This window comes from Oncorhynchus kisutch, unplaced genomic scaffold (genome assembly GCF_002021735.2).
Source record: "Oncorhynchus kisutch isolate 150728-3 unplaced genomic scaffold, Okis_V2 scaffold3584, whole genome shotgun sequence".
In the NCBI taxonomy this organism is placed as follows: Eukaryota; Metazoa; Chordata; class Actinopteri; order Salmoniformes; family Salmonidae; genus Oncorhynchus; species Oncorhynchus kisutch.
In genome coordinates, this window is record NW_022265529.1 from 328315 (window position 1) to 342630 (window position 14316).

Genomic DNA, 14316 nt, shown 5'->3' on the forward strand with positions numbered 1-14316 from the left:
CGAGAGAAGAGCTGAACAAGAGCACTGATTATCTTTGGAGTGGTTATGGAACGGAGTGGGAAGGCTTCTGGGAACCGGGTGGCATAGTCACAGATCACCAATATATACTTGTAACCTGCACTACTCTTCTCCAAGGGTCCAACAATGTCCATTGCAATTCTCTTGAATGGGGTAGAGATAACTGGCAGTGAACATAGAGGAGCCCGTTCAGACCTACGGACAGCACTGGTTTTCTGGTACGTGGGGCATGATTTGCAGTATTTTTGTACATCAGTATACATGGAGGGCCAAAAGAAACGGGAGCCTAGCCTAAGATAGGTCTTATGTTGCCCTAGATGGCCTGCCCATGGAACTGTATGTGCAAGGTTGAGAACAAGTGGTCTACAGGTAGATGGCACCACCAACTTCCTGCTATCTGCCTCTGACCCAAGGTAGAGTATGTGGTTGTCTACTGTGTAAATCTCCCCACATAAAGATTGACTGTCCCCAGCTAAGGCCTTGTCAAACAAACATTTCAAGGTTGCGTCAGACTTCTGCAGTGTAGCAAAATTTTGTGGAACATCCCATTGCACCTCTAACCCAGACACATCAGCAACAGGTACAGGGGTTCCCACATACTTCTCAAGACGCCGCTGGCGGCGTGACTTTCTGGGCCCTTTGGTTCCCCCTCGCACAGACTATCACACAAGTCAGGCAGAGGTTGTAAACCAGCTTTGGCCTGGGCACGAGTGACAACTGAACATGCCATCTGAACATCAGACTGGCAAACTGACTGCTCATATAGCTGACCCCCCACACTTCCCAACAGATCTGAGAGTACAGGCACATCCCTCCCCAAAATCATCTCAAAAGGTAGCTTCTCCATTACCCCAACTTTGAGGAGGTATTTCTGACCCTGAATCTCAACTGTGAGCTCAGCTGTGGGCTGCTGTGACTGGTCACCATGGACACATTGGATCAGTGTCTGATGACCATAATCAATGTCATTAACAGGTACATTACCTTTTCTGATCAATGACAGAAAACTGCCGGTGTCAATCATTGCAGTAAGACTTTTACCATTCACTTTTACAGGTACCAAGCATGACCCTTCCCGAGTCTGTCTATTCTGAACACCATCCCCCTCTCTGGGTACATAACAGTAACCTGAGAGCTTGGATTTACGTAGCGGACACATTGAAGCTTTGTGCCCCTGCTGCCGGCAGTAAAAACAGGTCAGACCCCTCCCATCAGAGCGAACTGCATGATCCCTTACCTCCCTCCCAGACACATAACCCCCAGAGTTACCTCCACCATCTCTGGCGTTTCTGATGTCCCTTGTGTCTCTGAGACTCCTTGGAGCGGGTGTGGTGGGCCCCCTTTACGTGCATTAAGATACTGCAGTGCAAGCTTGGCCGCCATAAGCCCGTCCTTGGGCTCGTGCTCTCGGACCCAGGTTCGAATGTCGTGTGGTAGAACTTGTAGAAGTTGCTCGAGGATGATGACCTCCCCGATTTCGTCCTGTGTCTTCTCCCCCGGTCGAACCCATCGTCGGTAGAGACCCTTGAGGCGGTGGTACGTCTCTGTCGGCGACTCACCCGATGGCGTTGATGCAGCTCTGAAGCGTTCACGGTAGGTTTCCGGTGAGATGTCAAACTTCACCAGCAGCGCTTCCTTCAAGCCCTTGTAGACATTGGCCAGCCCCTCATCCATTGCTGTGTAAGCCTCTAAGGCCTTGCCCGTGAGCAATGGGACAAGCCTGCAGGCCCACTCTACCTCAGGCCACTGCCACGTCTTAGCCATGCGCTCAAACCTCAGCAGGTAGTTTTCAATGTCCTCCCCCTGCTGGTATGAGGGCATCTTTGGCTCCTTCCTCAGGAATGCTGGAAGATGGACGTTAACACTGCTGGACTGGTCTCCTGGTGCTGGCCTCATTACTGCTTGGGGTGCCTGCTGTGGAGTTGAAGTCCCTGCTGCATCGAGCCTTTGTCGTCCTGGTGTTGGAAGACCCAATCTTGGGCTCTCACTGACGAGTTCCGCCTGGTGGGGAGCTGTGAGGATAGATTGGCGTAGGCCACGTAACTCCTGCTTGAGGTCTTCGTCCCTCCTCTCAAGGCAGGTGAAAAGTTGCTGAAAAGGGGTTACCATGGTTGGGTGTGGTTCTGGTCCCCCAACTGCTCCTTCAGTCAGCAGCTCACCCAGTTCTGGTTGTCTTTGGCCCCGCGGTCGGGCTCCTAGTTTCTCATACTTGACCTCTTCTTCACCAGACGATTCCATGGTATTCCACCCCGGTTCAACTTCAGGTACCTTTTCTGACAGTTGATGCTGTTGCTGAGAACGCAATCCTGTACGCATTCCTTTACCTCTCTTGTTGGAATTCACTGATTTGCGGTACGCCATCCCACCACTGCCACCATATGTCACGTAGAGTAGGCCAGATGGCTAAACTGGATAACCTAACCTCTATAAAAATAAAAAGATGGCGGAACCGCAAAAGTTCTTCTGTGCAAAGGTGTTTATTTACAAGTGATTCCGGAACAGAAAACAACAGTACTGCCATCAACGTCTACCTTATGGGACAGCTTAAAAACAATGCTGCCCCATCCACAGCTCAATCCAAAAAATCCCCCCTTAGAGTGGAGAGAGGCTCCTTTTGTAGGGCTAGCCCCTCCCCTCAGAACAATTAACCCTAATTAATTAATCAATTAACAATACAAACCTACATTTTCCATGAACTAAACATACTAAAGGATATACATTGCAACACGGTTTTAAACAATATCACAACATAACATTTACAACATTACATCACTACTGACAATATCTTTCAATATGCCCATATGCATTAATGAGCCATTTGGGACAGGCACTATAAAGCCAACCCAATTCCCTTAGCTCGGGTCCTTTTCCAGCATACCCGGAAGCTACAGAGATGGAGAGAGAGGAACAGAACAAACAAACAATGCGCTCATCCACAACATTGATAAGTATAATAATTATTGTATCTCTCAAATATGAACATTGACAAGTGTGAAATGCATGCACCAAGACAGAAGTTAAATTGTGTGTCGACCCACATTGTTAACTTATGGTATAATGGCGCAGGGAGGAGTGATGAATATGTGTGTGCGTTCAAGAACCAAATGCTGCCCACGGCCAGTGACGGACTTCTACGTCACACCCACCCACTTTGCCAAAGCACAGCCCCCACACCACTAGAGGGATATCTTCAACCACCAACTTTCCATCCTGAGACAAGGCTGAGTATAGCCCACAAAGATCTCCGCCATGGCACAACCCAAGGGGGGGGTGCCAACCCAGACAGGATGACCACATCAGTGAATCAACCCACTCAGGTGACGCACCCCTTCCAGGGACGGCATGAGAGAGCCCCAGTAAGCCAGTGACTCAGCCCCTGTAATAGGGTTAGAGGCAGAGAATCCCAGTGGAAAGAGGGGAACCGGCCAGGCAGAGACAGCAAGGGCGGTTCGTTGCTCCAGAGCCTTTCCGTTCACCTTCCCACTCCTGGGCCAGACTACACTCAATCATACGTCCCACTGAAGAGATGAGTCTTCAGTAAAGACTTAAAGGTTGAGACCGAGTTTGCGTCTCTGACATGGGTAGGCAGACCGTTCCATAAAAATGGAGCTCTATAGGAAAAAGCCCTGCCTCCAGCTGTTTGCTTAGAAATTCTAGGGACAATTAGGAGGCCTGCATCTTGTGACCGTAGCGTACGTGTAGGTATGTACGGCAGGACCAAATCAGAGAGATAGGTAGGAGCAAGCCCATGTAATGCTTTGTAGGTTAGCAGTAAAACCTTGAAATCAGCCCTTGCTTTGACAGGAAGCCAGTGTAGAGAGGCTAGCACTGGAGTAATATGATCAAATTTTTTGGTTCTAGTCAGGATTCTAGCAGCCGTATTTAGCACCAACTGAAGTTTATTTAGTGCTTTATCCGGGTAGCCGGAAAGTAGAGCATTGCAGTAGTCTAACCAAAGAAGAGACAAAAGCATGGATTAATTTTTCTGCATAATTTCTGGACAGAAAGTTTATGATTTTTGCAATGTTACGTAGATGGAAAAAAGCTGTCCTTGAAATGGTCTTGATATGTTCTTCAAAAGAGAGATCAGGGTCCAGAGTAACGCCGAGGTCCTTCACAGTTTTATTTGAGACGACTGTACAACCATTAAGATTAATTGTCAGATTCAACAGAAGATCTCTTTGTTTCTTGGGATCTAGAACAAGCATCTCTGTTCTGTCCGAGTTTAAAAGTAGAAAGTTTGCAGCCATCCACTTCCTTATGTCTGAAACACATGCTTCTAGCAAGGGTAATTTTTGGGGCTTCACCATGTTTCATTGAAATGTACAGCTGTGTGTCATCCGCATAGCAGTGAATGTTAACATTATGTTTTCGAATAACATCCCCAAGAGGTAAAATATATAGTGAAAACAATAGTGGTCCCAAAACGGAACCCTGAGGAACACCGAAATTTACAGTTGATTTGTCAGAGGACAAACCATTCACAGAGACAAACCGATATCTTTCCGACAGATAAGAACTTAACCAGGCCAGAACTTGTCCGTGTAGACCAATTTGGGTTTCCAATCTCTCCAAAAGAATGTGGTGATCGATGGTATCAAAAGCAGCACTAAGGTCTAGGAGCACGAGGACAGATGCAGAGCCTCGGTCCGATGCCATTAAAATGCCATTCAATTGTTGTGAAGAAGGCTTCAGGGCACCCAAGAAAGTCCAGCAGGTGCCAGGACCATCTCCTAAAGTTGATTCAGCTGCGGGATCGGGGCACCACCAGTACAGAGCTCAGGAATGGCAGCAGGCAGGTGTGAGTGCATCTGCACGCACAGTGAAGCGAAGACTTTTGGTGTCAAGAAGGACAGCAAAGAAACCAATTATCTCCAGGAAAAACATCAGGGACAGACTGATATTCTGCAAAAGTTACAGGGATTGACCTGCTGAGGACTGGGGTAAAGTAATTTTCTCTGATGAATCCCCTTTCCGATTGTTTGGGGCATCTGGAAAAAAGCTTGTCCGGAGAAGACAAGGTGAGCGCAACCATCAGTCCTGTGTCATGCCAACAGTAAAGCATCCTGAGACCATTCATGTGTGGGGTTGCTTCTCAGCCAAGGGTGTGGGCACACTCACAATGTTGCCTAAGAACACAGCCATGAATAAAGAATGGTACCAACACATCCTCGAAAAGCAACTTCTCCCAACCATCCAGGAACAGTTCGGTGACGAACAATGCCTTTTCCAGCATGATGGAGCACCTTGCCATAAGGCAAAAGTGATAACTAAGTGGCTCGGGTAACAAAACATCAGTATTTTGGGTCCATGGCCAGGAAACTCCCCAGACCTTAATCCTATTGAGAACTTGTGGTCAATCATCAAGAGGCGGGTGGACAAACAAAAACCCACAAATTCTGACAAACTCCAAGCATTGATTATGCAAGAATGGGCTGCCATCAGTCAGGATGTGGCCCAGAAGGTAATTGACAGCATGCCAGGGCGGATTGCAGAGGTCTTGAAAAAGAAGGGTCAACACTGCAAATATTGACACTGCATCAACTTAATGTCATTGTAAATAAAAACCTTTGACACTTATGAAATGCTTGTAATTATACTTCATCATTCCATAGTAATATCTGACAACAATATCTAAAGACACTGAAGCAGCAAACTTTGTGGAAATTAATATTTTTCATTCTCAAAACTTTTGGCCACTACTGTAGGTCGCATTCTGTATCATACAGCTATGAAAGTTATATATTTAGAACTACCTGCTCGATTGGAATCCAGTGACGTCTGTGTCTTGAGTGTCCTAGAACTGTTTAGTTTTTTGTGTTCTGACGAAAACAGAATGAATAAATAAGTAGTGTAAACATTGTCAGTAATTACCAGGAAACTCGACAACATTTGTTTTAAAATCACACTGAGATTGTTAAAACTGGCCTTAGGTTATTGAGGGATCTGATTAGGATTTACCCTCGTAGCAAGGCCGTTTTATATGTGGAGGTTTCATTCGGGTCTCTATTTTAAAAAACACACTGTCTTTGGCAGGAGAAAGACCAGACTCAGAGGAACCAGAGCCAGGGACGTCCAAACCAGCAAGAAGACACCAGTTTTCCAACTGTGGAAAGGGTTGTAACCACTTAACTGAGCTTAAACGACATGAGAGAATACACACAGGGGAGACGCCTTACCACTGTTCCCAGTGTGGAAAGGGTTTTAACGATTTGGGAAAGCTGAAACGACACGGGAGAATACACACAGGGGATAAGCCTTACCACTGCTCCCAGTGTGGAAGGCGTTTTAACGATTTGGGGAAGCTGGAACGACACGAGAGAATACACAGAGGGGAGAAGCCTTACCACTGCTCCCAGTGTGGAAAGGGTTGTAACGATTTGGGGAAGCTGAAACGACACGAGAGAATACACACGGGGGAAAAGCCTTACCACTGCTCCCACTGTGGAAAGCGTTTTAACGATTTGGGCAAGGTGAAACGACATGAGAGAATACACACAGGGGAGAAGCCTTACCATTGCTCCCAGTGTGGAAAGTGTTTCAACCAGTTAGGGACCCTGAAACAGCACATGGTAATACACACAGGGGAGAATCGTTACCACTGCTCCCAGTGTGGAAAGGGTCTTAACGATTTGGGGAAGCTGAAACGACATGAGAGAATACACACAGGGGAGAAGCCTTACCATTGCTCGCAATGTGAAAAGATGTATAGCGAGAAAGGACACCTGAAAGCCCACGAGAAAATTCACACAGGGGAGAAGCCTTACCAATGCTCCCAGTGTGGAAAGTGTTTCACCTGGGCAGGGGATCTGAAAAAACACAAAAGAATACACACAGGGGAGAAGCCTTACCCCTGCTCCCAGTGTGGCAAGTGTTTCAACGGGACAGGGGATCTGAAAAAACACAAAAGAATACACACAGGGGAGAAGCCTTACCCCTGCTCCCAGTGTGGCAAGTGTTTTAACCAGTTAGGGGCCCTGAAACAGCACAAGAGAATACACACAGGGGAGAAGCTTTACCACTGCTCCCAGTGTGGCAAGTGTTTTAACCAGTTAGGGACCCTGAAACAGCACAAGATAATACACACAGGGGAGATGCATTACCACTCCTCCCAGGGCGCAAAGCTTTTGCCCATTTAGGAAACCTGAAAGAACATGAGACACAGAGGAGAAGGGTTACAGAAGGTTAGATTTTGGAAAAACATATTACTCATAACAATCACTTAAACGTCATTAGAGAATCCACACAGGAGAGAGAAATTACTTCTCTTAGCATATATTGATATTTCACATCTCATTGACTCACAACTCATCAGAGAACATACACAGTGCTCCCATTGTCTTATATTGTTGACTGATAATGTGTTTACCTGTTTTTACCAGATGAAATTGCTTCTTGCAATTATTGAGTAACATGTACCTGTTAAGAAACTGACTGTTAGAACTGTTAAGGCTCCATGGATTGATGAGGAATTTAAAAACTATGTTTTAAAGAGTTGGGGCCAAAGGAGTGGCTAATAAGTCTGGCTGCACATCTGGCTGGCTTACATACTGCAAATGGAGAAATGATGTGACCAAACTCAACAAAAATAATACATTTTATTATGAAGCCAAGATCAATGATATAAAGAATGATGGAAAAAAACATAATGAAAGAAAAGGAGTGTAAGTATCGAATTTTGTAAAGTTAGTGTGGGATTGGTGGAAAAATTGTTATCGATCAATAATGACAAACCTCCTGGCATTGACAACTTAGATGGAAAGCTACTGAGGACAGTAGCTGACTCTATAGCCACTCCTATCTGACATATTTTTTATATGAGCCTAGAGGAAGGTCTTTGTTCTCTTGCCTGGAGGGAAGCCAAATTAATCCACTACCCAAGAGTGGTAAAGCGGCCTTTACTGGTTCTAACAGCAGACCTATAAGCTTGCTGCCAGCTCTTAGCAAACTGTTGGAAAAAAATTTGTTTGAACAAATACAATGCTATATTTCTGTAAACAAATGAACAACATACTTTCAGCATGCTTATAGAGAAGGGCACTCAACATGTACTGCACTGACACAAATGACTGATGATTGGTTGAGAGAAATTGATGAGGTTGTGAGAGGTTCTGATGATTGGTTGAGAGAAAACAAGAAGATTGTGGGAGCTCTATTGTTAGATTTCAGTGCAGCCTTTGATATTATTGACCATAACCTGTTGTTTAAGAATGTTTGTGCTATGGCTTTTCAACCTCTGCCATAATGTGGATTCAGAGCTATCTATCTAATAGAACTCAGAGGGTTTTTAATGGAAGCTTCTCTAATGTCAAACATATGAAGTGTGATGTACCGCAGGGCAGCTCTCTAGGCCCTCTACTCTTTTCTATTTTTACCAATGGCCTGCCACTGGCATTAAACAAAGCATGTGTGTCCATGTATGCTGATGATTCAACTATATAAGCACCAGCAACCATAGCTAATGAAGTCACTGAAACTCTTAACAAATAGTTGCAGTCTATTTTGGAATGCATGGCCAGTAATAATCTGGTCCTGAACCTCTCTAAAACTAAGAGCATTGTATTTGGTACAAATCATTCCTCAAGTTCTAGACCTCAGCTGAATCTGGTAATGAATTGTGTGGCTGTTGAACAAGTTGAGGAGACTAAATTACTTGGCATTACCTTAGATTGTAAACTGTCATGGTCAAAACATATAGATTCAATGGTTGTAAAGCTGGGGAGAGGTCTAGCCATAATAAAGAGATGCTCTGCTTTTTTGACACTACTCTCCACAAAGCAAGTTCTGCAGGCTCTAGTTTAGTCTAATCTTGATTATTGTCCAGTCGTGTGGTCCAGTGCTGCAAGGAAAGACCTAGTAAAGCTGCAGCTGGCCCAGAACAGAGCGGCTGTCACGCCCTGGCCATAGAGAAGCTTTTATTCTCTATGTTGGTTAGGCCAGGGTGGGACTAGGGTGGGCATTCTATGTTCCTTTTTATGTGTTTTTGTATTTCTTTGTTTTTGGCCGAGTGTGGTTCCCAATTGGAGGCAGCTGTCTATCGTTGTCTCTAATTGTGAATCATACTTAGGCAGCCTTTTTCCACCTGTGTTTTTTGGGTAGTTGTTTTCTGTATAGTTGATTTGCCTTACAGAACTGTTCGTTCTTCTCTTTGTTATTTTGTTCGAATGTTTTTTGATGAAATAAAAATCATGAACACTTACCACGCTGTGCTTTGGTCCATGCCTTCCGACGAGAGACATGACAATTATGTCATGTTTTGTTTTGGCCTCAGGAGGGGTAGCTGCTGCTTTTGCAACAGCTAATGGGGATCCTAGTAAAATACCAAATACCAAACTCTGTTGTTCTCTCTGAGCTCAGAAATAAAGAATGTTGGTTTGACTTGGACTCCAGCAGATCCTTATATTATAATATCCACTACAACTCACCCACAGATTGCTGTTTCATGATTGTCTCAATGAAGAGTTCCTCATTCCACTTTCCTGTGGGCTTTTACAAGCCTCCCACTGGTTGAATAACATTGTTTCCACGTCAAATTAAAAAAACATCCTTAGTGAAGGTTCAATGTTATCTTCATCCCTAAACTAGCAACATTAACTATTGTCTATTGTTATTCTCAATGACATTCCTGGCCTTATGAAATCCTAACTAAATACAATGTTGATGTTCCCACCAGCAACCATTTGTTTATTCGATTATACTTCTCATTAAGATGAATATTGTTTTAATTCTGCATGGGTCACGCATTGCTTTGGTCGTGTGTTCCCTTATGGGTCAATGATTTTAATTAGAATATAGCAATTATGCTCTCTCCTCAATCACTTACAGTTTATTTGGAAAGTATTCAGACCCCTTGACTTTTAGGTTTAGGTCATCAGTAAAGGGGACATCTTAAATATTACAATGACCCTTTCAAAGACAGACATCCCCCGGACCTCCCCCTATAACTATTTTTTAAAGGGTAAAAATGATCTGTTTTATATAGCATTAAGGTCAGGGTGTGGTGATGCCCACTCCAATACCTTGACTTTGTTGTCCTTAAGCCATTTTGCCACAACTTTGGAAGTATGCTTGGCGTCATTGTCCATTTGGACCCATTTGCGACCAAGCTTTAACTGATGTCTTGAGATGTTGCTTCAATATATTCACATAATTTTCCTCCCCCATGAAGCCATCTATTTTGTGAAGTGCCCCAGTCCTTCCTCCAGCGAAGCACCCCCACATCATGATGCTGCCACCTGTGTGCTTCACGGTTGGGATGGTGTTCTTCGGCTTGCAAGCATCCCCCTTTTTCCTCCGATCATAACGATGGTCATTATGGCCAAACAGTTCTATTTTTGTTTCATCAGACCAGAGGACGCCTTCAGGCATTTGGAAATCGCTCCCAAGGATGAACCAGACTTGTGGAGGTCTACCATTTTTTTCTGAGATCTTGGCAGATTAAAAAAAAAAAAAGACTTGTGTCATTAACACAGATGTCCTAACCGACTTGCCAAAACTATAGTTTGTTAACAAGAAATGTGTGGAGTGGTTGAAAAATGAGTTTTAATGACTCCAACCTAAGTGTATGTAATCTTTAGCTTCAACTGTAAATACTGTATCCTTCACTATCTATTCTTCACTATATATTGCATCTTAGTTGCTGTGTTTCTGCTCATCCATGTTTTCTACTTCTATATTTCCCATTCCTTTACTGGATTATGTGTATTAGGTTTAGTTGTGGAATTTGTTAGATATTATCTGTTTGATACTGCTGTACTGTCGGATCTAGAAGCATAAGCATTTCACTACACTCACAATAACACCTGCTAACCATGTGTATGTGACCAATAACATCTGCTAACCATGTGTATGTGACCAATAACATCTGCTAACCATGTGTATGTCACCAATAACATCTGCTAACCATGTGTATGTGACCAATAACATCTGCTAACCATGTGTATGTGACCAATAACATCTGCTAACCATGTGTATGTGACCATAACATCTGCTAACCATGTGTATGTGACCAATAACATCTGCTAACCATGTGTATGTGACCATAACATATGCTAACCATGTGTATGTGACCAATAACATTTGATTTGATTTGAACAGAACAAATCCATGTGATGTTTGATCAATGTGGAAAACGGATTGGATTTGTAAAAATCCATCTATATAAGGTATTTTTTTATAAATTTTCACACAACTGGTAACCAGTTACTGGTGACATTTTGTGTTTCACCCAACTGGCAACATAAATCCAATGACAGGTGGACATTTTGTGTTGATTTCATGTTGAATTCACTTTAGTTGACGAATCAAAGAAATGTAAATAGAAACTAGATGTTGAACTGATGTCTGTGCCCAGTGGGCTGGTTTGAATAAGCGGCAGGTGTCGGATCAATATCTACATTAGTAGCTAAATTTCCATGCAATTTGCGACAGATTTTCATGTCAATATTCTCAAATCTGCATGAAACAATATACGCATTTTCCCACCGGAAATGTTTGCATCAACATGTTTATTGCAGATAAAAGACTTTGCGTGATGACGTAAGGCACGGAAAAATGTTTTCCTGTTGGATTCCCATGTACTGAGTGAAAAATGCAAGTTGAATGGGTTTCCATTGCATTTTCAACTCTACTGATGGTTTTGAAAAACCGTTGAGTTATATAGCAAAAGTCCTCTTGTCCCGTGCACTGTAGCCAACAGCTCAAAGATACATTGCTGGTAGGCTACCGACATGATGAGATTATTATGGATAAGAGCGACATTATTTTATTTGTCAAATGGCAACCAAGCATCAATCATCATCATGTCACCAGAAGACCCTCAAAATGTATTGGAAAGGAGCATCAAGCTCATCACGTGCACTTTCACCACCCTGTGAAGTTCATCATTTATTTACTCTGTAGCCTAATAAACTGCATGGGTTCCCAAGTCGTAGTGGGAGGACCACACAATATATCATCGCGTGACTCCAAGTTAACGAAGACATTATCGTTATAAAATCAATATTTGCGCATAAAGGATTAATACCGCCAATTCTCGTTTATACATTTTTACTGACACAAAAAGACCCCACCATGTCAAACGAAGTAACAAATCGTCTGTCGGCATTTAGAAAAGTGTACAGGCATATCCTGTTTCCATCAGCCCGGTCATTACTTTGGAAATGGTTGGATCAATATCCACCTTCATGATATGGATGAAGCCTGATTTGGAATGTCTGAGTAGTTCTATCTGATGTCATAATACACCCCTCTGATAATCAAGTGATATTTGGAATGTCTGAGTAGTTCTATCTGATGTCATAATACACCCCTCTGATAATCAAGTGATGTTCACATGTGATGCATTTGTTCCATTGTTTACATTTAAGTTGGAGGCCCACTCTGATGATGTATGTCTTACATAGTGGGTCTTTAAAAGAATAGTATGGTGACATCTTAGTGTGGCTTGAAATAAGTAGGATTATTAATCAAAAACTCCTATAGCAACAATACACTGTGGCTTTGACTTCAAGAGAATGGGTGGTGGTGCTACTCTATAGGTAAAACTGTCCAGTATGAATGTTCAACACACACAATAGGTTGATCTGAAGGTGTAGCGGATGTGAAACTGCTAGCTTCGTTAGCGGTACGCGCTAAATAGCGTTTCAATCAGTGACGTCACTTGCTCTGAGACCTTGAAGTAGTGGTTCCCCTTGCTCTGCAAGGGCCGCGGCTTTTGTTGAGCGATGGGTAACGATGCTTCGTGGGTGGCTGTTGTGGATGTGTGCAGAGGGTCCCTGGTCTAAAGTTATACTGTTACATAGGCAGTTAGCTGCTTAGCCGCACAGCTCGCTGCGCTGACACAAGCTCGTATCAACAAAGTCAAAATGGACTCCAGGCCTGGTAGTCGTAAGCAGTGCACTGTTTACCCGAGCTTCCTGGGTGAAAATAATTTGGCTATATAAAGAGGGCACGACAAAACCTATTCCCCCTCAGGAGACTGAAAAGGTTTGGCATGGGTCCTCAGATCACAACGCAGGGCCAGACGGATTACCAGAACGTGTACTCCATGCTGGAAAATGATGGTGGCCACACACAATATTGACACTTTGGGCCCAATTTGGACATTTTCACTTAGGGGTGTACTCACTTTTGTTGCCAGCGGTTTAGACATGAATGGCTGTGTGTTGATTTATTTTGAGGGGACAGCAAATTTACACTGTTATACAAGCTGTACACTCACTACTTTACATTGTAGCAAAGTGTAATTTCTTCAGTGTTGTCACATGAAAAGATATACTTAAATATTTACAAAAATGTGAGGGGTGTACTCACAAAATCATACAATGTGATTTTCTGGATTTTTGTTTTAGATTCCGTCTCTCACAGTTGAAGTGTACCTATGATAAAAATTACAGACCCCTACATGCTTTTCTACATGCTTTGTAAGTAGGAAAACCTGCAAATCGACAGTGTATCATATACTTGTTCTCCCCACTGTGTATAAATATATATACAGTGGGGGAAAAATGTATTTAGTCAGCCACCAATTGTGCAAGTTCTCCCACTTAAAAAGATGAGAGAGGCCTGTCATTTTCATCATAGGTACACTTCAACTATGACAGACAACCACTAGTCATGAGTGCACACGATTTGGTTTCATTTGAAGTGATCTATTTGAAGATATTTCTGTCAGAGTTGACATTGTAGGGGATAGGCTGGCTAGCCGGGTCCTCCATATTACTTCACAGCCTGTAAAAAAAACAATTCTGACATGACTTGGGCATTCTTTGGAATTCTGATCGGTTTTAGGTCCTGGAAAAATAGAAAAGAGAGGTGTAACTTTGCATTGGGACTTGTGATGCTATACAAATGCAGATCCATATGTTACATGTGGTTACATTTAGCTACCTTCACTTTAAGGGAGTTGTATGGCCACATTTAGATGTGAAAAAATAACAGACAGAGAAAACCATTTCTATTCTAACAGTATTTGGGTCATTGTTGAGCTCTGGTAATATTTCAGTCCCACTGACTGATTTTGTATATACATTGAAATGTCCAGTATAATGAATTGAAATAAATATAGAATTAATTTAAACCTTGTTATTACAATTCATTTTTACTAATTAATATTAAAATGAGAAGCGTAAACAGTGGAGAACAGCATACAAAAGAAGCAAGGAGAGGAACGGAGCACTGAGGAACTTGACCACTACATTCTAAAGAATTAATTTAAACTTTATTATTACAAAATCATATATTTTTTTATATGTCCCCCAGGCGTTTCAATTCATTTTTACTCTGGAAATTAATATT

General features: G+C 42.9%; 1 protein-coding gene across 1 annotated transcript in view; it reads left to right on the forward strand.

Moving 5' to 3' along the window:
- LOC109877169 (zinc finger protein 721-like) overlaps window positions 1–14316 on the forward strand; it is a 58681-nt gene that overhangs the window by 22272 nt on the left and 22093 nt on the right. The window contains exon 7 of the mRNA XM_031820687.1: window positions 5988–7154. Within this exon, the coding sequence (XP_031676547.1) occupies window positions 5988–7154 (1167 nt within the window). The remainder of the gene's footprint in view (window positions 1–5987; window positions 7155–14316) is intronic.